A 25,957-nucleotide genomic window follows, 5' to 3' on the forward strand; every position below is an offset into this window, starting at 1 on the left:
ATCGATTTATTTATATAAGATTACAGTCATGGACATTGAAAATAATGTTTCAAAGCACAATTCTTGGAGTTCTTACCTCCCCATTGCAAAAACAGTATATGATTGCAACTAAGAAACCCTAAAAGAGAGAGAGAAAAAAATCTGGTTTTAGGGACACTATAAAATCAAGCGATAAGCACACGCTTAATATGGCATTTCAGCTGTGTAATTTGACATTTTCTTTGATATTCACAGTCATCAGTTATCCCTGCCATTTTCTTTATCTTAATGAGGATCTTCTAAGAAATCGGTAACCAAACAATGAAAAACAGTTTGACAATCTGTAGCTGTTGAATGGTGATAACATAAACCTTGCGGACAAATCCCAGTCAGGTCAAATTGATTTCTTTAGAATGAAAAGACAAATAAAGGCTGCCAGAGTGATGAAGTGGCATTTCCAGAATTTCCACACCAATGTTTTGTTTTTTTTGGGTTTTTTTTACCTGGAAGGAGTTGAAAAGCATCTCGTAGTGCATCTGTATCAACCATGGTATTCCAGAGACCTCTGTGTATGGCATGGCATGAAATATAATGTAGTGGACGCCAAACAGTGGCATCAACACCAGCGTAGACTTCAAGAGCTTTCTGCAACAGAACATTTTACAGTCTAAAGATTGTTTTAAAAAGAAAAGCAACTACATTAAAAACTACGGAAGAGGATTAGGGCCACCGAAAAAAAAAAAGAATTCTGATTTTAATCTCAGAATTCTGACTTTAATCTCAGAATTCTGAGATTAAAATCAGAATTCTGAGATTAAAATCAGAATTCTGACTTTAAAGTCAGAATCCTGAGATTAAAGTCAGAAAGTCAGAATTCTGACTTTAATATCAGAATTCTTTTTTTTTTTTTTTCGGTGGCCCTAATCCTCTTCCTTAAAAACAAGTGAAAAAAAATGCAAACTTTGTAATTATAGCTACTGTCACACTTTTGCTTACCCCACTACATTTGTTGTCATATCTGAACATGAAACATAAGTGGGTTGAAACGTGAAGACAGACATTTTAAGATGACAAGATTATCTCGTGGAAAGAGATGAAAAAGGTCTATAAAATCACCAAAATCTCACATATGGCCAGATATTCCAACTATTTGAAGCAAAAAATGTTGCCATAAATTCATCGTGGGCCTCTTCCTTTTTGCACTTCTAAATTAATCTTGTTGTGTAATCCTGTAATACTGATGTGATATTTGCAATTACCAACATATTCTAAAAGAAAAATAGCATTAAAATTTTATTTTTAAACATGTTTGATTTTATTTTAGGTGTAACAAAGAACATAACACATGAAATCCCATCTACTCCCATTGAAGAAGGCTTGATGTTGGCAAACAAATCATGATAAACCGATCGAGAAGGACAGCTTCAGGAATTCTGAATCAAATGTTTCTAAGACTTGTCCATACCTGTACTGTTGTCTGGTGTCACATCTCCCAGCATTGGTTTCTAGTAGTTTAGTTGCCAAGACTCTGATGATGTTCAAAAATAAAATAAAATTAATCTGAAGAGAAAGTAGAAACATAATGTTAGGATTAGATATAATTGGAAACATAATAAGCTCTTTCTCATTCAACAGTTGTTAGGCCACAGCTGCAGTCAAGTGGTGTAATTTCCTGCACACCATGGGAATGAAGTACAAACTGGAAGCATGTACTTACCACCACCGCCACCAGAATAGGCACTTGATATATCCATTTCAAATTGCCTGCACTTAAGTCCCAACACCTGCAGAAATAAACAACAAAATGAGTAGGTAAGGGTTCAGGAATAAGCTAAAGAAGGGTTAAGTGGGTAAGCAGGTTCAGAATCTCTCTGCTCCACTTTAGTGTCTTAAATGATATCTGACATTGTTTCACAATGTAATAGGAATGAGATAGAGATTCGACAGGACATTGTTCTTGTCCCCCATATTCTCTAGATGTATAACACCTCTAGACACAAGTGTTATATGAAAACTAATTATATTTTTCAAAGCACTCATATTAAAGTTCTGACTTTAATCCCCCTTGAACTGATTTATTCCTCCTAAGATTCAGGTACATCTCTCTAACCTGTTCTGTGTATTTCAAAGGGTTAAGGAAATTGCTAGTTTGCCTATACTGGGAATTAAAATCACTGAATATTTCATATACAGTGAACCCTCGCTATAATGCGGTTCACCTTTCACGGCCTCGCTGCTCTGCAGATTTTTTTGTGCAGTTTTTTTTTCACAGTGCATTGTGTTCTGCGTCCTGATTGGCTAAACAGTCTCCGCGCTTCTTCTTTACCTGTGTGCCAATAACGTTACGGTATTTAAATATACGTAATACAACTTGGCAAATTTTGGTAAATGTTTCAGCCCAGAAGAAAAAAAGAGTGACAACAACTACCGATAACTATGTTCTTCTCTCGAAAAAACACACCTGCACCACAGGCTTCAGAAGAAAAAGACACTAGAGAGCGGAGTCAGGCCGCAGCATCACAGTCAGAGGAACAGCAAAATACGCGAGTCACAATTTGTCCTAGTGTGCTTCGTATTGATGATTAAAATGATTATTTTACTGTAGTTATTTGTAAGAAAGCGTTCTATTTGTTTAAAAAATGCTTGGGCCTGAAAACAAGTTTTGTTCTTTGGTTTCAATGTAGAGTATTTAATTATGCTGTATAATAATTGTAAAAAAATTAAGGTAACTACTTCACGGATTTTGCCTATCACGGGTCCTTTTCAGAACACAACCCCCGCGAAAAACGAGGGTTTACTGTACTGATTCTGAATCCGCTCCTTTCAGTTTGATACTGGTGCGTCTAGATCTAGGCACAATGCTGTCTCTGTGCTGTTTTACAGCTTCAGGGCAATGCTTAAGTTGTAAATGTCATGCTGGGGTGTTTTTTTCTGTTCCAAAATACCTGGAACGTAAACAGAAATGATCTTTGGGACTCCAACCCACTTAGAAGACAAATATGCGCTCTAGTTCCATTCAACAGGTGGTGAACACAGTATCAGTCGGTCCTAACACAACTCAAAGCGGACACTGAAGGTGGTGGTAATTATCGGAGGGGTTTGATGTTTTACCTTGCCATTGTCATTTTTTGCCTGATGAGTTGGACTTTTTAAGAGTGGATCATAACTTTTCTCCATTTGTTTCATGTCAGCTTCAAAGCTTGGCTTTAAATTTCATTTTTCAGGTTGAGGTAGAGGCAGCAGGGGTTGAGCAGCAAGCATTTCCAGAACAGTTTGTAATTTAGAGATAAATTAATCAGTTTCATTTACTGATTTGTTTCTTTTAATAATTTTTTGGATGTCAATCGTCTCAAACTTTTTAAAGATACTATCTAAACAAGGCAATATGAACAAAAACATATACGTTTTCCTACACCAACTCATCAGTGGGTTTGACAATCATTCATTCATTTAACAAAAAGTGGGGGTTTGGGGTATGAAACTCTTTTAGCAAAAGGATATGGTATTCAGCCAAATATTTCTTAATTAACGTCCCAAGCTTTTCTCAATAAGTAGTAAATCCAGATTTGTAGCATGACAAAATTACACATTTAAATGAAAAATAAATCTGATGCCTTTATAAACCATGTTTGGACTTTGGCATACAAAGAGAATAGCTAGAAATACTGATGACATCACTTTTCAGTAAATATTGCAAATGCTCATGATAATGGGTAAATCAATGTAAAAGGTACATGCAATGCACAATTAATGCAAATCATAAGCAATTTTCTAATTATATGTTGTATTGTATCTTTAGTGAAAAGTGAATAACTTTTTTACCTTTTAAGATTTACCCTATTGAATAAGGTTCAAGATAAACATTGGCCTCCAAGATACTGGCCAGACTATAGAACATGTAGAAACTTAAAAATACTTAAACTATAAATAGAGGCTTGATTCAACATCATTAATCATCAGCTTCAAGGAACTATGGACATCAGCCTTACCATATTAAAATTTGACAAGAATAAAAGGGATATTAATTATGCAGATCACTTACTCTGTGTCAGCAAGCGTGGCTCTCACAGTGGCCCAGATGGTCACAATAACAGCTGGTACTCCTAGGAAATTAATTAGGAACAATTCAAATTTGCTTTCATGTAAGCATATTCTGAAAAGTGTCCAAATTGCTATGTTTGATAATCCTGTATGAGTGGAAATTGGATAGGACAGCATCCACATTGTATGCGCTGTGCTTATGTGATCTATACGCACAGTGTGTACAATGCAGGGACTGTAAAACCCACGTTCAAAAAGAGCTATTACTCACTGCTTTTACTTTTTTCATAAATCAATATCATCAATCAGTGTAACAATGCTTCCTACAGCTTTTAACTTTCTTTTCTTAAATGTGAAAAAAAACTCAGACATTTTGTATCTAATAAAGTTTTTTTGATCAAAAGTCTACTGTCTAGAACTAGTAACAATGTTCATGCAGTATCTTGCATAAAACTTTTTCTCTTTTTTTTCATGTTACAACAATCTTCAAGGCATAGGCACCGATTATGTGGGCACCTACACTTCTCATTGATTTACCTGGATGCCAAATTTTTTACCATGTAAAAATCTAAAGAGTCTGGCAAATATTTCTATCCAGTCCCCTTTGCTCTTTTACATCAAAATATGATCTTGTGCAATCAGTGGCTTTCCTGCAATGAGATTTTTTTCCCCCAGCTGTTCTGCAAGAACAATCTAGAAAGTATTGACTCAGGGTATATGAATACAAATGCATACCATGCTTTTTCTTTCTTAGATTATTTTTTTGTAAAATATCTTGAACATCATTTCTTTTTTCTTTTCTTCTTCACAATTATTCACTACTTAGTGTTGGTCAGTCCCATAAGTGCAATATAAAAGAATCAAAACTCACCCCATCCAATCAGTGTAAAACCCCAAAGATACTTTTTGTCTGAGAAAAAAGTCATAAAAATGAGACTGTGCAGGTAAAGACCCTCCACAAGAATCCAGTAGTAATTGGTCGCCAGAAAGTACATGAACAAGGTCACCACCACCTTGCAGGTAATCTATAAAAAAAAAGCAGACACAGCAGAGCAAATTAATCAACACTCATAATGAAAAACCACCCATGTGAATTGTTTATTGTTTTTATGTCCTTGGTTTGCTATTATGTTTACCAATTCTAATCTTGTCTAGGTCTGCTAAGAACTTAGTTAAACTCCATAGTCTAACACTCAAATATCAGTTGAAATGCAACAACAGTGTCAACTTAATTATGCAACTACAAGTACCCGGTTATGATTCTTGAGTGGTGCATCTTAGCCACAAACAGGAAATCAGTTGAAATGAACTGAACTAAAACACAACCAAAGCAAACTAAAAATGCACTGAGTGAAGTAATTATCAGAATTAATTTATTGCCTAATTCCTAATGCTTATGAATAGTCAAGATTTCTCAGAATTTTTGTCAGATATCCTCATGGTTAAAAACAAACGTGGAACACTGTAGCATTATTTCTAATTAAGAAACTCTTAGTTCCATGAGTTAATTTTGTAGTTGTTGCAGAGACTACAAAATTAAAAATGTTTTATTGCCAGCATTGTTTTGTTTTCCTCATTTAAGCTCCTAGAATGCCTATTCTCTTTGCTTCTTTTTTCCTTACATGCTTTATTTATCCTTGTTTCCCTAACCTCATGCATTATTTACATCTAGTCTGAATATACATATTTATTGGTGCGTGCTTTCAGTTAGCGCTCATCAGTCATGTTAATTGATCCAGACTACAATTATTTTTCTACTAATTAACCAAACACAAGGGCTATTCTTCCAACATACTCAACTTGTTTTAGTATTTTTAATTCATGTCTTTGTACCCTGCTTAGACTTTAGTATTACAAATAAAATCAAAGCAGCCTTAATAAGTCTATAAGGTGTATTTGATTTTAAAATGTATCTTTATTTTTTACCCTACTCTGGCTTCTTCTCACAGTAAAAAAAAAAACAAATACTACTGTTAGATTCATTGGTCTGTCTAAAATTTTTCCTAGGTGTGAATGTGTGTCTATAAGGTTGTTTGTCCTGATGTCTTTGTGTTGCCAGGCGATAGACTGGCTGCCCAGGATGTACCCCGCTTCTCGCCCTTTGACTACTGGAGATAGGCTCCAGCCCCCCTGGTGACCCAGAAAGGATAAACATTTTAGAATATGGATGGGTGGATGTTTTCTACACAGCCTGCTCTAACATAAATTATTCATTGTAGTGATCAGTCATGACTTTCATTATTTCATTAGGGTATTGTTCACTGATCCCAAACATGATCTGACTGCTTTTTTCAATTGCAGTTCTTGCTCTAAAAATTTTATAATAGAGGATTCTTTTCTGAGTTCAGATCCTTGTCATGAAATAATTTGTGTTCTGGATGTGTCATACTGCAAAATTAAAACTGAACTAGCAAACTCTTCATTTAAAAGCAACTTTAAACAATGTGTTTTTACTTTTAATTGTTTTAATGTTTTAAAATCTTTTTTTTTTTGATACAGCCACCCCTGTTTCTTCAAAGCTCCATCACAAAATGCATACATTTTAAAGGAATGTATGCAAAATTGTTTTGGCACAGCCTTCAAGCTTTCTTTCTCCAATCCAGAGCCTCAATTAATTATGAAAGACAAAGCTTTTTCTATGTCAACTTTATTGGCTAATTTCTATAATTTTTCATTTACATTAAGAAACATATAGTAGAAGATGTGCATGTCTGCAGGTTTTACTTGTAGCTTAAAAAGGAAAAAAATAGCAAATAATGTATTTAACAAATGATGGGCCTGTCTTTGGTAGGATAGCTGATGTTTTGGTTTTAATGCTTTTACATAGATGTCTTGTAGCAAGAATAAGGGATCCTATTTAATTTGAAAAAAATGAATGAACATTAATCTAGAAATAAATATATTACTGAAAAGATAAATATCTTTCTCAGTCTAAAGTAAAAATCCACAAATACTTTGAAGAAATTTACACTTCTGATAATAAATCAAACTTGTTTTATATCAACACAGACGCATTGCGGTGTACTGACATCATGTGGACGCCTCACAGATGACAAGACTAATTCAGCCATCGATTGATTTGACTCAAAGTGAGGTCAAACCTCCACATGGCCGCAGCTGTTGCTGTTGCACTGGTGTGTCGTCATTAATAGCTATGAATCCAATGTAATCTTTCCCTGCTGCTACCAGTGTCATTGGTATCTTTTTTTCTTAGCACATCCCTTTGTGATTTATCATTGATCAGATTGTCCGATTGTTTTAGAGAGGGAACTTCCTCATGCACACTTATGTTTTCCATATGCATCGTTCTTGAAGGGTCATTGCTGACCCTAACTTCCATCGGTCAATGGGAGGGGAGCATGCTACATTCTGAAAAGCTAGTCAGTGGATCACATCGCATCGCAACACAAGATGGGCAACCAATAACACACAGAGGCATACTTCTGGCCAATTAACGGTGACCAGTTAACCTTATGCAGAGAAATATGAATGTAGCCTCTTGTCATTGTCTTCCTTGTCAGGTCTGACCTAACTTTAAGTCTCATCTTGCACCTTCTTATTTAAAAGATCTCAATTTGTTTGTTACAGCACTGCTTTTCTCCAAATACCTTTCAAATGTCCTCATTTGACTATTGGTCTATTTATAATAACCACTGATTACATGCAAGTGGTATCCAGGTGTCCAAAAATATACAACTCCCTTCTCTAGGAGGTTTGGAGGTTTTGCCAATGAGTTGGAACCATTGGCTTAAGAAGCTGATTGATTTTTAACAGATTGTGAGACTGGTTTATGAACCTTAATAAAATGTGGCTTTCCAAACCCAGGACATTCTTTCTGTGAGGCAATAGTGCTAACAATTGTGCAATCATGCTGCCTGAAACTTTTCATAATGTAGTTTTTACATATATTACAAAATTTGTTTATCTTTGAATTTTTATCTGTGATTTAGAAACATATGATATGGAAAAGACCAGTTTTTGTGTTAATTTGGATATTTACTTTTTTTTTTTCCCATTAACTTGAATGACGGTTTGAATTAATTAATACAGCAATGCCAAAATACATGCATAAAAAAAAAACAACTTCAAAGCTTCTGTAGTTTGTTTTGGTTGATTTAGTTAAACACAAGAAAAGTTGTGACCTGTAAGAATATATTACACAAATGTTTGTATTTTAAGGTAACTGTGAAAAGTTAACAGTCATTTCCCATTTTCTAGCTTTACTCTGAAAAGGGAAGCCAAGTGCTGGCTTAGTGAAAAACTGGCAGGGTGAAAGGCAGGGCAGTTCATTTTCTCCAATGCAGGAAAAGTTGGTGAGTTTTAGCACATGCATCACTTCCACCTTGGAAGCAGAATGCTAAACTCTAGTGAACATTGATACTCAAATAATCTGTGTGTGCAAATAGATCTCACAGTTGATCGTGTACGAATTGGCATGCCTTTGACCACACATGAAAACGGTTTCTATGTTCCTGCATTTACTAAAGGCCAAGGACTCATGGGATTAACTTACAAACTGTGTTTTGCTGGCAGGTGGGGCTTCAGTAATGGACTTGAAGTCCTCCACTGTGACTCCCTCCATGTTCTCCAAAGCAGATCCAGGGTAGAGAACTATATCTTTCACAAATATGCTTACAGCTCGTAGCATGTAGGACACAAATAAGTGCATGTGGATGTAGTTCCTGGTGCAGTGCAACCGTCTGGGAATAATAAAAATAAAATTAAAAAAAACATCAGCAAGGTCATTTAAAATGTTTAAAAAAATGTTTTTAAACAGTTTGAAAAGTTTTATAAAAGTGTGTCTGAACGACCAAAACCACATTGCATATAAACTATGCGCATCCTAATTAGAGCCAGCTGAATTCTGAGCTGACTATAACACATTCTTCAGTTTTAGGAAAAACACGGTTATCAGATCGCCATGCTCAAATTAAAGTGTAAAACAAACTGCAAGCATGTGTGCAGCAGTTGGAGAAGTATGCAAATTTTATCAGTCCCAAACACTTCCAGAACATCCTGAACATTCCCTGTGGCTTGACCTTTGGCGTCACGATCCGCTGGGCTCAATTTGCTGGGTCAATAGACTTAAAGGTTAAGTTATTACAGTAAAAAAACGGCAAAGGAAATATTTGCTGACTATTTATTGGTGCCAACAATTTTAAGGCTACACATCTACCGGAGACAGAAATGAAACTGCTGTATCCACCATCAGCTCTGTCCACAATTTCTTTCACTAAATCTCATTAATGAACTGACAAGGTGCCCTCAGAGAACTATTGATTCAGGAAAAAACCAATCTAGCACACATCCCAGGTGAAAAAAAAAAGGCCCTGAAAGCAAGTGCTAATGTAAAATATCCCTTTGCTCCCTCTGGAAAACGTTTATGAGCTCTCCTTTCTAAAAGCTGATGTGTTGAAGGGGGACATGGCTGTTGCACTTCGCAGTCTGGTGCCAGAATGTCAGATGGGCCCCTGGGATAACTTATTAAACTCATTTGGCACGTATATTTCCTGGTGCCAGTTGGAAGCATTCCTAAAACCTTTCTGACTGACTGTGTGTACTGTAAGTTACGTCAGTTGGAACATTAGTAAACAGGGCCTTTACATCGATTCTTGATACTCCCTGTGCCCCACAAAATAAGCAAATACTGACCAATCTGCTCAGCGTGAAACAAAATGGTCTAAATTCAACCTTGTTACAGACTTTTTCTCCATTTCAGAAGTAAAATTTTAGGGAAAATGAGTGAAATAAACTATAAAGCCTAGCAAAAGTATTCACACCCCTTAAAGTTTTTCACTACAGGCTTTTTTATTGGGATTTTAAGGGACAAACCAAAAGTGTAGTACATAATTTTTAACTGGAAGATTTTTTTTTTTTAATTGGTTGATTTGCAAAAACAAAAAATCTCTAACAGGCAACTTTACTCTGATACTCCTAAATTAAGTCCAGAGTAACCAATTGCCAGAGAGGTAGAGGTTCACTTTCTAACAGGACAACAACTCAAAGCCTTCTGTCAGAGATACAATGGAAGGGATTAGATAGAGGCTGGCCAAGTCCAGTCTTTGAGAGCTACTATACTACTCCTAACAGTAGGAGTAGCTGCTTGGCTACTCCTACCTATTAAACAAATTCTTTGTGTTTAACACCTGAATCTAATCAATGGCTCATTACCAGGTCTCTACAGAGCTGCATGACATGTCAAGGAGGTAACTCTGAAATGTAAGTCAGGTGTACTGGAGCAGGGATGAATCTCACAGTTGGAGGACAGCTCTCGAGGATTGGACTTGGGCAGCCCTCGTTAAAGGTGGTGTGAAGAAGTGTTTGCCCTCTTCCTGATTTCCTTTTTTCATGTATCTGTCACTCTAAAGTGTTTCAGAACATCAAAGTACCTTACATATTAGTTAAAGACAACACAAGTGAACACAAAATGCATTACTTAAAGGAAGGTGTTTGTTATTAAGGGATAAAAAATCCAAACCTATGTGCTACGCCCTTCCACCACCACCGCAAATCCTATTAAGATGCTGTGCCATGATCTCAAAAGACCTTCTATGTCACTGAATTACAACAATTCTGCAAAGATGAGAGGGCCAGAAGTCTCCCACAGCACAGTAAAAGATTCATTGCAAGCTATCACAAATGCTTGATTGCAGTCTTTGCTGCTGAGGGTGGCCCAACCAGTTATTAGGTTTAGGGGGCAATTACTCATTCACACAAGGCCATGTAGGTTCAGAACAAGAATGGGTAACAAATTTCAAACTTAAGATGTGATTATGTCTGTCATTACATTGAAAGATGACTGTGCAAAGTATTGATTCAGGTAGACTTTGAAACTGCATGCATCCCTTTTTGGATTTTTAGTTGCAAAAGGAAACACCTGAAAAGGATCAATTTTGTACAACTCTAAGTTATATTATCACAGAAAATTCACAGAAAATTCAAGAGCTGTGAATACTCTTGCACTGCACTGTCGGTACCAGTTTGGAAATTTTTTATTCCAAAAGCAAACTTTTAGAAGCAACATTTTATTCTTAATTGTTTATATACAACAATGATTTCTTTCTTAGCACACATACAAAGTCTAAACATCAGAACCCAGCATGAAAGTGAAACAGGCTGTAAAGGTCAGGCGATGAGGTCTGTATTAATGCAAGCCAGAAGGTAGTCAGTGCTTCAGAGATAGTCAGATCACATTCTGTTCAAAGTCAAAGTGAAAATCCAACGTAGTGTTTAATACAGTTTGCATATGTGATGCCCTCATTATGAGGCAACATATGCAGTATTAAGTTAATTCCTATAAATGGAAAATAGTGTTTTTAAATGATGAAGCTCGGTTTAATAATCATCTTGACATTTATGTGCTCCTTGTATGACTAAAAAATCCACTCACTATTATTAAACATCAAAACTTCCTGATGATCCAGCCTTAGCTTCTCACCTGGTGTCAAAATCTTTCCCTTGGGAACATCTGAGGTTAGAAGGATAAAAGAAGGCAACTGAGTAGACTCACCGAAAATATCCCAGGATGACAACAGCCACCATTATTGAGCCCAAAGAGATGGAGTATCCAACGGTATAGATGATGTACAAACGGTGGAAAACCTCCTGTGAAAGATAAATATGCAAAAGCGTCAGCACAGCACCAAATAGGTAAAGCACACTATTTGAGATATGTTTGTTCCAAATGTTGATTTAGTGTAGGTTTTGACCCCAATCCCTCATGTTCTATTAGGAAGATTTAACAAAAAAAGTATTTTCTATTCAAAAATTATAGGACAACCCATTCTGTGAGGTAAATATAAGAAATTGACACATCATCGATAATTGAAGTAAATATGTAAGCAAAGAAATAGTGAAAGCCATAATGAACAGAAGCACAGCTGAGTTAATTTTAGTATCTCTAAATCTGAATAGCATTTGCATATTCCCAACATTAATTAGGGGAATCAAATCATTTTTCCTCTTATGAAACGTAGTTTTTTGTCATTTTATAATTGTGTAAAAACTCTCTGTCTTGTAGTAAATGCATAATGATAACGATCTAAAACTTTTTATGCTGTACCACAAATCCAGATATGATTTTTAAGTAGCAGTAAAAGAAACCCAGATTTTTTTTTAGAATGGTATGGGTTTTTTTTTCTTTTAACATTTTGATCACCATAAGACCCTGACTGCCACAGATTATTTTTGATCTGTAGAGAATCAATGAAGCATAAACATCACATTTTTAACGTGCCAGAGAACAAAACAACTGTGTGCTACAGCTCCAGAATCAACACACTATATGACTTGGCAGATTTATTTGTACCTTTTATACACGGGGTAGATCAAAGCGCCTTGCATAAATAAATAAAGATGCTTACATAAATACAACAAATACATAAAAAGCACAAACAAAGCATTGCTTGAAAGCATAAAAACATGAAATATAATCATATAAAAAGAAAAGAATTCATCATATTATAAAATAATATTATTCAACTTGTACATTTTTCCTACAAAAATATAATAAAAAAAGAACATGAGTTCCACTTTATCACAGTTTGAGAACCACAGTCAAATTTAATTAATAACTTTTGTATAATAAGTATTTACATCATTGTAATCAAAGTTTGTTCTTAAAACCTCAGTCAATTTATTTCTACCCTGTCAAAGAAAAATGTCAAGCTTTGAAATGTGAAAGACAGCAACACAATTCAACAGCTTGATCATGCAGCAGTTGCTTGGCCGGTAGGAGTTGGTAAACTGATCCTCTACCAAAACCTCTCTACATCAAGATGCTCAGAAGCCAATGAACCTCTTGAAAGCTGTGCTGCTGTTATCATTTAGTATCAGGATCTTGAGCCAGGAAAAACGTGTCTCTCAGTTGTGGCAAGGGTCTGCGGTATGGCAGCTTTTTCTGTGCATGCTTCACTCTGTGCATATTTATTTCTGATTAACTACTGGAAGTGCTCCTTGGGGAAAAAGTCAACTCCTGAAGACATTAAGGGGACAGCTGCACAGTGAAGTTTAGAAGCAAAAAGGAGTGAGAATCAAAGTTTAGGACACCTTAACGCTATTTGAAAAGTGCCTTTGATTTAAAGTTTTGAAGGTTGTATTTTAAATAAGTCATGCATAGAAACACAATTTATAACAGGGGTACTAAATGCATCTTCAATAAAGATACAATAGCATCTAAGTGGGAAAATGAGACTAATGGAAAAAGGTAAGAACACAGAATTTACAATAATAATGTGTTATTCATTTTTTTGCAAGTTTTATTGTGCCAAATATATGCTATTGCATATTTATTGCTCCACTGTCCTCATTACAACATGAGGTCTATAATATACTTTTATGATGCATTAAAAATAGTCATTTTAGCAGCTAGTGCTAAACATTATCTCAATATTGGCCCTAATTGTGTAATTATTGCTTTTTTCTCCAACCATTAAGACTAGAAAAAGCTAAAAATACCCTCAAGTCAAGAACACATGAGGCCTCAAATTTTCATTAGGGGAAAAAAAACAGTTCAGCATGGACAAAACTAAATCTGTGGACTTACTCTGCTAAAACTCTTATACAGCAGCACTGAAAGAAGATTATTAATGACATAACAATAATATAGGTAGAATTTTAAAGATTTAGTCAATATCTCCATGGCCAAAGTAAGAGCCACAGGACTGTCAGATCTAGGTCCCAGCTACTCATATTATATTAAACTTGTAGTTGTTGTCATTTAAATATATGAATTTACACTGGAATTCCAATTAAAATGATGTCATACATATTAGCATTAGCTACAACAAATTTTAGAAGATTAACAGCATGTCTAAAGCAGTACGAGGCTAATGACTCCCAAAAATTGTAATTGTAGATTGTGTTTTTCTGACACTGATCACCTGTCCTCTCAGGCATTAACTTGTTCAAGTTACATTTGTAGCTTATTGGAAACACAGGCAGGAGAAGGTGATACAGAAGTGGAATGAACCTATATAAAATCCTGTTCCGTTGTGGTTGTGATTTCTAGCATCGAAAGGAAATGCGATCATGTGCAAACGTGGCTTCTATATTGGTGCTATTTTTGACCAGGAAACCCCTAGAATAAGATATTTTTAATCTCAATGAAACCTCATTAAGTAAAAGTAACAAACCAAAAAGGAAATTGTTTTTAACAATCTCTACGTATTCTGTTATATGCAACATAAACTGCGATTGAAAGAAACTGAATCTTTTGAGTGTGGACGAAAGGTGCAAACGGCTCAGAAAATCTCAGTTTTGCTAAAAGTGTGAACAGGACTTTGAACAAGCCTGTGCAGAAACTCCATCAAACACCTGGAGGGCACCTGGAATGAGTTGCAGCCATGTCATCTTACCAATCATTTGGGGTAAACATCAGTAAGACTTTTCTAGCCTAAAGACTGTTCTCTCTCTCTTTCTCTCTCGTCAAAACCCAAGACTGGTATAAATAGAGGGGATATAGCGTTTCAACACCAACTTCTTTTTGAGCAGTTTAAGTCGTATATCATATCATAAAATCAAAGAAATAAGACAATGCTGCATATTTGAGCAGGAATTTAGCTAATTAGATGCATTTTCAAAGAGCAACCACACTGCCACCCTTTCATTATCTCCAGACATTAAGCTCATAACATAATAGTTTATTAATGCTGCACATTAATGAAAAGGCATACTGTAATGTGTTACTCATTTAACAGGAATTCTAATTACATGTTTTTGTTGTGTTAAAACAAAACAATGTCTTGAGTAAGACAGTTTGGCCTGTTGGTGCATGGCTGTTGCTCATAATTAGAATTAGGGATGCTGTGCAACTTGGACATGTAAGCGGAAAAGATAAGAGTCCCACCTTTTCATGGATATAGTTGTTAATGTGGAGGAATTTTGAACATTCACTATAATTGGCCCATGTTTTGTTGACTGAGACGAGCTCCCACGTTCCATTGCTGTCACAGCGACGGTATGCCAGTCCTACATACCAGAAGGATGAGAAGAAAAAAACAAACATTAGGTTTCAATTATAGATTCAAGCTGCATAATCAACCAAGTCTCACAGGAGAAATATGTAAAACATCAGTACACTATCCTAAAAATCACAATTAAAGTGCATCATGTTTTACAAGCAAGGATTTTTTATTATTATTTGTGTTTAGGACAGTGGATACATAACATAAAACCTGCAGAAAATCATGTACAGACATGTGAAAAACAGGACACTATGACTGCCATGTGGGTTTTTTCTAACAGTTGTTAGACATATGGATATCTTATATAAAATGTACCAACATTGAAAAATGCAAGTACTATAAATGAACTATGAAAAATCATTTTCAATTATTTTTGTAAAGGGCAAAAATTCCTTTCTAATGAGGAAAATCATTCTGAAAGAAGCATACCAATTTTAAATCACTTACATTTAATTTGGTATGTTCCTGGCTTAAAATGAGCTTATGAATCTGGTAAAAGGATTTAAAGACTCAAAAAAATCTTGAATTTGTTCACATTAATTCTCATAAATGTAAAATCAGATAGAGACAGCACGAGTTTAAATCCAGAATCCCCAATGAATAATGAGCTAATTAGACTGAATTGGTGAATGGAGACCAAGTTCAATATATGAAAGGTCCAATTTACATGTAAATTAAGAAAAGGGTTTTCTATTGAGTGATAAAAGTCACAACTCTGTAGACCAAGTCCTACCTTTGTGATTGAAGTCATGAATGTAGTCAGGACACAATGTGAACACAAGGTCTCCAGGATGTCCTTCAGGCCAACACACAATTCCATCCCACTCTGGTGAACAAAAGCCATCTGAGGACAAAAACAATGTTGACTTAAAAAAAAAGACCACAAAGCTCTGCTGCTCTGTTATGATTACAGTATTATAACAAATCTCAACTAACATACAGAAAGCAGCAGTGGTGTTCATTTTTAAGGGTTGTTTTCTTTTTAAAAAGTAGGCCAGTCACTCGACTTGTGTGTTTATGTAAATTAGAAGCAACCGTGTAATTTGCGGTGAGTCTGACAGTAAATAAGACCTTTTTTTTGTTGAGTCAAAGGAAAGTAGGGGTCATTCAATGGAACACACTCTCAGACTACTTCCCATTTGTTGCAACATAATCAATGTGTTCCCAGTATGTTGACAACAAGGTGCCAATTGAATCTAGTGTGTTTGTTAAGGGTTGCGCCAAGTTTCCATAAGTGCTTTATTGTTTTGAGAATCATACAAGTTTTCTATTGTATAGAAATGGTTTCAGCATGGATCTCATTTATAAACTTTTTCTGCAAAACTGGCTGCATAATAGCACTCTAAGTGGACTATTATGGATAAATTTAATTACTGTATGACATAGGTTACTTCTAGGTCTATCCATTTATCCAACTATTGAGAGATAGTCTGATAAATAGAAAGCCTGTTGATCCCAGGATGTAATAGTGGGAGTAGCATTCTTTTCTCCACAAAATCATGGCAAAATTCCCTCTCAAGGCTTGGCATTTATGTTGTCTTATTGAAAACATCTGACCACTCTGACCACTAATAAGTAGCTGTACATAAAACTTAAATGATCCCGTCTTTGCAGCAGATCCATTATTTTCTCATTCCTTGAGTGAGTTGCAAAGAACCATGTGACGCTACAGCGACTTGCATTTTATTCGTTTGTCACTTAGAGCATGAAATTAAAGGGTAGACTTGGTGGAGCTGACTGAATCCTGTAGATCTTTGGTGGGAGAAAAACAGAGTTTAGTTTCAAAAATCACGCTGACCACACATCCTGGAAGTAAAAGTAGAAAAGCTGCTTTCCTTTTGCCATAGATGTTATTACCATAAAGACCACCTACTTACAGGCTTAAATTAAACACCAAAAAACACACACACAAGTGTGCAATTTCCCGTACATTTCTTGACCACGATTTAAATATAAACGTGACTATGAAGTAGTTTGGGTATTAGTGATGTCACTGGAGGTTTTAGAAAGTTTTCTTTCATCCCTAACCCATTTGATTCCAAGCTGCAGATGTCAAAACACATTTTGCATTTTCTCCTCATACATACGGTCTTTTATAATGATCCCCGGTGTTGTTCTACACCCAAGACCACAAGCTTCAGGGCTGAGCTATTTTCACACTGGCAAGGTCTGGAGATTTGATCCCACATCCCTCCACTGTCCCTCTCCAGGCAAACCTCAGTGCTCCCCCTCAAGGAAAACATTGTCTCAGTAATGTAATGATGACTGTTGTCTATTTAAAGAATCCAAATCAAATGAAATGCTATCAAAACATTGCAGAAAAACTGATGAAAAAGATCAAATATATATATAATATATAGTGCTTTGTGAAAGCCTTCCTACTCTTTAAACCTTTTCAGTTATTTTCATATTGCATCCACAAACTGGAATTTCATGTGACAAAATTAAAACAAAACAGTGATAAGAAATGAAAATAAATAGGGTACTCAACAATTTGTATTTACTTATTAGTTTATTCTAATTAAACAACTACTATCAAATCCACATGGATACCCTTTGATCCACTGTTGCTTAGGTTGTGTGTTTGAGGTTGTCCTATTGGAAGTGGAACCACTTTGACCACGTTGCGTGAGACATTCTCTAACAAATCTTTGAGGACTTCATAAAATATCTGGATTTACATGGAGAACAGATTACACAAGTGGAATAATTAGATAACTGGAAGGCAATTGGTTGTGCTCAATTTTATTAAGAGGTATGAAAGCAAAAGATTTTGACCATAGCTGTATGCCAAAGGTTTTAGATTTTCATAGCTGGAACATTTTAAAAACCATGTGCTATTTTCTTTCTGTCTCATTTCACTTTTGTTGTTCTATATTGATTCCAGTTAAGCAACCGATGTGAATACATTAACGTTTGTGGTCATAAGTTGACTAAATGCGAAAAAGTTCAAACAGTATAAAACCCTTTTGCAAGACACTAAACATAAGTTGAAATGTCAGAAACTAGCAATAACCTCTATCAGGGATTAAAGATGAAAAATCCAGGCAGACACATCCTATGTGAAAGCCACAGGGAGCAGAAGGGCCACAAAGAATAGACTAGATAAGCCTCTGCACTTCATGTACCACCAACAGATTAAAGAACTGGCTGATATTAAGAAATCCTTAAAGTGGATTGGAAAAGCTGTACTAACAGATGCGATGGCGGCAATAACCTTGGTACATAAATGTGCAGAACCCAAGAACATTATTAGAGATCTCTGCTCATAGGGAAAAACCTTGGGAAGACGAGCATGGCCCTCAAGTTCCCAGTGATCTGGTAGAGAACCCTGATGTTCAAAAGAGGAACTCATTTCCAAATGTTGAGTGCTAGCACTTAGCCAGGTCATCAGAAAGCAAAAGCAATGTTTTTACAGGAATTTATCAGAAGATCTTACAAGTCTACATAACTTTGTACTATAAAATTAGAGCAGACATTTTTCCTACTTCCCACTTTAAATAATTAGAAAATGCCAAATGTGGCTTTTAAAATTAAATGAAGCAAAGTCAGAGCAAATCATAAACCATTATCTTGAGAGAAAAAAAAAATCCAATCACGTACTTTAAGCAAGCATGTAGTCTGTGTTCATCCAGGCAAGCTCATCAGAGAAATGTTTTACTGGTCATTAAGGAAACATGCGTAGTCTAATTTCTTCAGTTGTTTTGTTTTTAAACTGACATGTTCAACCTTCCAAAAGAGGTCAGAAAGCAGACACATACATGCCAGATGAATCACAAACAGTGTAGAATGGCATCATCCAAGGGCTGATCTGGGATTTTCACATGCAACTCGCAGGTTTACAGAAAATGGTTCAGAAAGGAAAATATAGAGGGAAAAATGCTTTGTTGGTGTCAGAAGTCAGAGGAGAATGAGAATGCAGGTTCAACATGATAGAAACACCACAGGAGTTCAAATAACTAGTTATAACAACCAACGTACACAACATAAAAGCCCAACATGTCAAAACCTAAAGCAAATGGGCTACAGAAGCAAAAGTTCATACTCAGGTACGAGCAGGAAACTAAGAGTACACAGCTCATGCAGGTCCAACAAACATTCCTAATATTACAGAAATTTTCATTTTAGCTGTACATTTCAATACCAAGAATCTGATGGAAACTTCATTAAAATATTGTGTCTACGGTTCAGGCTGTTAGTAACGGTTTAATAGTATGTGGGGCAATTTATGCTTTGAACATTTTTAGCTGCTTAGAACAAATTAAGCATTGTTCAAATGCTGCAGCCTGCCAGAGTATTGCTGCTGACCATGTTCCTCTCTTTATGACCACAGTGTCCGCATCTTTATATTGTCTGCTTCCAGCAGGATAACATATCACGTAGCTCAATCCAATATAGCACTTCCAGAATTTTATGGAACAGAAGATTTGCATCATTGATGTGCAATCGGCAAATCTGCAGAAACTGTGTGATGCTGTCAAGTCAGTATTGATCAAAATCTAGTTCATTTAGAGTTTAAGCATTTTTCTTCTGTTATGGTCAGATTTGAAGTCGTTAGATTAAGAACTATTTTTTCCCGATAAAGAGGATATGGTTAAAGCTTTGATATAATCTACCAGCCAGGAGTCACTGCCATGCAGTAAACTGCTTCACCTATGACACCAAGCAGTATAATGGATTGCACTTATATGTCTTTTAACCTAGATTTTCTTTTGTACTCTAATAAAGACATCTATTTAGAAAGCAATGGTAAGCCAAGCCTGGTATGTAAAGATAATCCATCCAGCCAACCATGGTCTACCAGCTTATGCTTGAAGGTGTACAGAGGAGTTAGTGCCTATGTCCCTCAGTCAGAGGGTAAGAGGACGGTATATCCTGGACAAATCACTAGTCTTTCAAAGAACACAGGTCGAACAACCATTCACACACACACTAACTCCAAAGGGAAACTTAGAGAGATAAATTGAACTAATAACATGCAGGTCCTTGGACTGGGAACAAGCTTATACCTGGTTCACATGGCAAGATTTCTCTGCTAATTTTGATCCCGATCTTCCACTTCGAACAATCTTAAAGATGCCCTAATTGTCAGAATGGCTCTAATCTTAGGCTATTATCTGTTGGAATATCTCAACATATTCCTGCTGTGTGCTAAGAGTGATTTGATCCGCTCTGAGGGACATTGGGACGGCTCTGATCTAAAATTGGGGAAAATCGACATGTTTGATCATCTTGGCCCAATATTGCAGTGTGTGGAGTGTTCTCCTGTTGACAAACAAGAATGCAGCCTTTTGAATGTAATGTGTAACCAACGAGAAAGCGAGGTGACAAAAACACAGAGAAAATAAATAATTACCTCTTGCAAATTCTTTAGGAGGAAAACTAAAAGTTTATCTGTACTTGACTGGTTAAATAAACTGACATATGCAATCTTTGTCAAGATTGTACAAAATTTAATGCCACCCAGAAGCTTGTTTTTAAAATGGTATTTTTAAGAAGTGTTATGCTGGAGGCTGATAACAGACAAACATCACTTGAAAAGCCAAAATAGTTTAAGAACATTGGCGTACATATGATAAACAGATTGATCAAACAATGTTTACATTTAACAGACCATGTGTGCATCTTTGAACACTTGGAACAAGCTCTCCAAAATTTTCTACATTACTAGTAAAGGTCAGTGCAAAACAGTTCATCAAAGGATTGTGCACCTTTGATGAATATGATGTATAAACACTCAACATACTTATCTACAGTTCACATCAAATAATTTAAGTTAATTTTTATACACTAGTCATAGTCTACTACAAAAAATATAGATAATTGACTCCAGTTAAGCGACCGATGTGAAGCCAGCAAGAGATTTTTCTTTCTTGACAAGAAATTTTGAAAATTGATGCATTGTCATGTATTTCAATTTTTTTCATGACATGGACCAACTTTGTCTAAAATATTGGTAAATTATAATGTTGTATTTTATATGTCTACTGGCCCCACTGGGATCAGAAGTGGGTAAAATCTCATAATAATTAATGGAAGTAAACATTACTTTCATCAATTTTGAAAGTAATGTTAAAAATTAATGAACATTTTGAATCAATTTCATTACATTGTTACATTTTTTTAGAAAAAAATATGTACTTTTTTCTAAAATAAAAAATAACATCAAAATCAACAGATGATAAAATAATAAATAATAAATTGCCTATTAAAACACATAAGACTACCACTACAGTTTATGTATAGTTTATTCTATAGGTTAGAAATGGATTTGAGGTTAACTTTTAAAATTTTTTTTTCCAAGTTCATGTAACTAATAAAAAAAAGATTTATTGGTTTAAGACTATATATACAACAGCTCACTAAGTGTGGAGGATGTTCTAACATTCCTTGAATAAACAAAAGATGCTGTTCAGTTACTAAAGTTCTCAGTGTCAGCATGACTATTTAAATCTAATATAAGATTCATGGGGTTTTATGAAAACCATGAAATGTTGGGTAATATCCCGGAAGGAATGTGACCACAGGGGAGAGTCAACAATAGCTTTTTTTTTCAGAATGGTATGTTTTTAATTATATGTTTCATTTACAAAGAGTATCGTTTTGAGGGTCAAAGAATTTAATGCCGACTTCATTATTCTGAGGTTACAAATATAGTATTACAAATGACTTGGTTGTAAAACCCTCAGTCTTTGCTGAACAATCAGAGGACAATAATACAGCAACCACCAATGCAGCAGATGATGGGGTCTGGTGGAAAATGTTCTTCTCTGGACGGCTATGAACACAAATACACTCGAGGATCAACTTCAATTTCAGTTTCAGGAAAGACACGGGGGGGGAAATGCAAACAAGGGGATATCATTTATAAACCATATAACTGCTGAGCAAGTTCTAAGATGACTGTTGAATGGGAACACATTGGTACATACTGGAAAATGTTGTTTAACTTATTCCAAAAATATTTGTCAGCCAAAAAATTGAAAAATGTCAAGGTGGCTATTGAAAAGAGTTTAGGTTCGCACAAAAGCCTGTCACTTGTTTCACTTCTCCCAGAAATGGAGTCATTGCTCTATCCTGATCAATAATGTATTTTTGAATAGAATTTAAGCTGAATTAAAGAAGGCTGGTTCTGGGGACTACTGTTGAACCTCTTCAGATGATGGTGCAACATAAATCAAGAAAATTATGAACAATCCTGAGCATCCTCTTCATGATACTGTCATAAAGTTTCTTCTGTCAGAAGCTTCTTAAAATTTGTGGTAATACAGAACGTAACGGGAGATTTTTCCTGGTCTGGAGTAGACATGGAGATGAATGACATGAAATTTCCATTCTTAGTAATTGCACATTTCACCAGTCTTGTAACTATACATACAAATGAACGTATTGTCATAAAGTGCAATAGCACAGCTAACAGTGCCTATGTAGCGTATTCATAATAGCTTGTACAACAAGATAAGAAAAGAGCAACGCTTTGTATTTCATTTTTATATACGAACATATTAGCATCAGGAGTTATTTAAATATAGAAAATTGGATCTGAACCCAAAAGCATATTCAAGTTTGACAAAATTAAGATACTCACAGAAGGATCAGAAACCCAAAAGTAAAGAGCCAGACTCTACTCACCGGGTATCTTACCCCTTGACTTGATGTTATCTTCACATTTTTTCTTAGCTTCGACCAACAGGCCAATCTGCTCCTCTCTTGTCAGCACATCATCTGCATAAACCTGCAAAAGAGAGAGAGAAGAGGACTTAGGAAAGGATGAACTTTAACACTAAGTACTACTGGTGTGTAAAAGACCGAGTGTCAATCAGGTGAAAATCTTGTGGAAAATGGCTTTTACAAGAAATATAAAATGATTTGGAAATATTAAAAAAGAAAAAAACACAAAGATAACAGAAGACCAAAAATGTATATATTTAAACCATTGATATTTATATTTTACAAATTAACCAAATGTTTCTAAATAATCCATGTTGAATTACCTTAAAACACCAATTAATGTTAATGTGAGTGAGGCATTTTATTAAACTGATAATTGCAAGAAACCTTGAATGGGAGCAGGTGCATTTTTTTATTAGCAGTCACAGTTATTTATATGTTTCTTTCATCTGCTCTTTCTTGGCTCTGCAGCAAGTCAGTCCAAATTACAACCGCCCTTGCTACAAACCAAATTAGAACCAAGAGCCTTTGAATTTAAGTGACCTAAACAGGAAGACAGAATCACTGCTGGAGCGTTAGGCTGACAGTAAGTCCTGTTAAGAAAGGATCTCTAGTAGGGATGGGCAATATAGTTTACCATTAAGCAGAAAATGTGCTATTGGAATAAGAATTATGAGTTGCCTTTCTAACAGTAAACTGACTGATAATATTTACTAACCCAAAAAAGTAAGATTGGGATTGTTGGAATTGTTATTTTTACAGTTTTTTCCCTACAATTTGTTCCATAAGGGGAGAAATTAAATGTCAATATACTTTATATTTACATGTGTTGACCGGATGTTTGACAGACTCCTCTGTCTCCTGAAGGTCAGATTACAGTGACCACATAGGAGGACATGTCCAAGCATCTGGGAGTCCAGAGCTGTATTTATTTCTGTCTTTGATGCCATAAAGAATAAATATGAAAATGCCCTATCAGACAGACTCTTCCTCTTGGATAAACAGTATTCGCATGCTGTTTATAGCTGCAGTTTGTGTTGTGGTTGCTGTGTCCACTGTTTCTGTGTGTGCATGATGAAAGTCAAAACTGACAACATGTATTCCTAAAAGCTTTTTCACAGTTATGCATTTTGAGCTTTTGAGCTATGTAATGACGATTGACGTGGAGCCTCAGGTGCGGTTTTCCAGTCAAGGAAACATTTTTCATTCTAATGGGTTACACTGACTGACTTGCTGTTTGCTCGCGGATCACTTGTAGGCAGTGACAAATGTGACTGCTTTGTAGGCAGCAACATTCATTTCTAACAGTGCGTGACAAGAAAGGTTGAAATAAAAATATAAATATGCTCACTGGGTGCTGAAGATTAAAGGACAGATAAGAACAAATGAGTATACTTTTTAATATTTCTGTTTCGAGACTTTTTTTTGTTTGGAGACCTAAAGTAACTTTTCCACACAGAGCAATGGAAATAAGAACCTCTGTGTTGCATCCAAAATCTGGGGAAATTGTTTAAAATAGTTTAGAGAAAATTCATCCTTAAAAAGATCATTTATATTTAAGATATAGCTAAAATAAGAATAGGAAAAGTATTTATTTAGAAAAATGAACAAGGATATAATGTATATTGCAGATACATAAAAGTCAAATTTGTTTAAAATGGTGTAAGTTAAACTAAACACACTAAAGCCAGAGTGTCATTCAAAAACATAATTACCAGTTAAACTGATAGAGCAACACAAAGTAGTATAGCTTAAGTAAGTAGAAGGAAAATTATTCTTAACTTTCAAAATGTTTTACAAATAAAAATAAAATATGGGGAGCATACCATTCATCACTCCTGAACCAATACATTCTAAAACCATCTCTTGTTGGAATTAGAGCTGGAAATCTTTAGGGGTCTGCCTTTACCAGCATTGATGATCTAGAGACTGAACTTTTTGTCCATTCTTTTCTGCATAATAGGTCAAACCCATACAGGATGGTGGGCAGCTGTAAACATTAACCAGGAATAAGCTTCATGTATCTCCCCATCAACTCTGACCCTGAATTTCCCTGGTCTTGCCAAACAAAACCTCCCCACAGAACGATGCTCCCACCAACCCGTTTTGGAGTGAGAATTGTGTATCAAGGTAATCTGCAGTACTAGTTTTCCACTACATAGAGATTTGCATGGGGACCAAAATGTAAACTTTTGGTCTATTTTGACCAAAACTACTGGAAACAAATGTTTACATAATTGTCTCTAATACAAGTTTCTGGATTTCATCTTCTACATGTTTGCAGTGTTCCTCACATGGGCTATAGAAATATCTCATGGCTTTCTTTCAAGGATGTCTTTCTTCTTGCTACTGCTCCATAGAGGACAGATTTGCTGAGTGCAATTACTAATAGCTGCCCTGTGAATTGATTTTCTCCCATCTCAGTTATGGATCTATAGAGCTCCTCCAGAGTTGCGATAGGCCTCTAGGCTTATACTAATAGCCATGTATTAGGAGCTTTTCAGTTGGGCCAAGACTTTTAGTTTTTGGATGGTTAATAAAATAGTCCTCCATGCACTATGTGATTGTTTTATAACCCAAGTAAGCTTTATACTTTGGAATTTTCCTAACTAGTGTGTGTGGGTTTTTTTTTTTTGTCTTTATTAGGTCTAAGCCAGAATGACAACTTCATGGCACAATAACATTTCACTAAAAACACAAGAAATTGCTTCTATTTTATGATAGTAATATAGCTTTACACCAATGTGATTGTTTTCATCAACAGAAAAAAACAAATCCTCCAGTCATTCCAGCATTTTCTCAGGAAACTCACAAAGAGGTTTTTAAACCATAAGCCAAGAAAAGTATGATTGAAAATTTTAGTGGTTTTTGAAACCAGAATGCTTTAAAGCCTTGGTGTTCCTTGATACCTGCAACTATTATTTTGATTCCTCAAAACAACATTATGTGCTACTTTTTCTTACTCCTGAACACGCATTACAAATAAAATACACTGAAAGTTCCAGAATTAAAGGTGGAGAAGTTGAAGTGGTAGAATTAGCAGACACTGTATGTGTAGAATATATAAAAAAAGTTGGCATTAGTAAATTTCTGTTTGTATTCAGTCCTTCAGATTGCCAAAATAAATACATTAAGTACGGTGGAATCCTAAGTACATAAATTGAACATCACTCTCACCCCTCAAATCCAAATAATATCTTGATTTGGATGTAAAATAAAAGAACTCTGGAATATCTATCTATATTCTGCAAAAATAAAATCTTTGACAATTTTGAACAAGGACTGGCATAAATTGCCTTTAA

The 25,957-nt window shown here is 35.4% G+C and overlaps 1 protein-coding gene across 2 annotated transcripts in view; it reads right to left on the reverse strand.

Annotated features, from left to right (window-relative positions):
- Positions 1-25,957, reverse strand: part of pth1r (parathyroid hormone 1 receptor) — a 58,140-nt gene that overhangs the window by 3,688 nt on the left and 28,495 nt on the right. The window contains exons 2-12 of one of the 2 annotated variants that reach the window (XM_032566255.1): positions 22,629-22,719; positions 15,718-15,828; positions 14,867-14,988; positions 11,531-11,625; positions 8,534-8,720; positions 4,892-5,045; positions 4,022-4,082; positions 1,697-1,763; positions 1,445-1,539; positions 483-624; positions 77-118 (exon numbers count right to left, since the gene is read on the reverse strand). In XM_032566255.1, coding sequence (XP_032422146.1) covers positions 77-118; positions 483-624; positions 1,445-1,539; positions 1,697-1,763; positions 4,022-4,082; positions 4,892-5,045; positions 8,534-8,720; positions 11,531-11,625; positions 14,867-14,988; positions 15,718-15,828; positions 22,629-22,719 — 1,167 coding nt within the window. Of the gene's footprint in view, positions 1-76; positions 119-482; positions 625-1,444; positions 1,540-1,696; positions 1,764-4,021; positions 4,083-4,891; positions 5,046-8,533; positions 8,721-11,530; positions 11,626-14,866; positions 14,989-15,717; positions 15,829-22,616; positions 22,720-25,957 lie in introns of both variants that reach the window. The other variant, XM_032566254.1, reaches the window with a different exon arrangement.

This window comes from Xiphophorus hellerii, chromosome 6 (assembly GCF_003331165.1).
Source record: "Xiphophorus hellerii strain 12219 chromosome 6, Xiphophorus_hellerii-4.1, whole genome shotgun sequence".
NCBI lineage: Eukaryota > Metazoa > Chordata > Actinopteri > Cyprinodontiformes > Poeciliidae > Xiphophorus > Xiphophorus hellerii.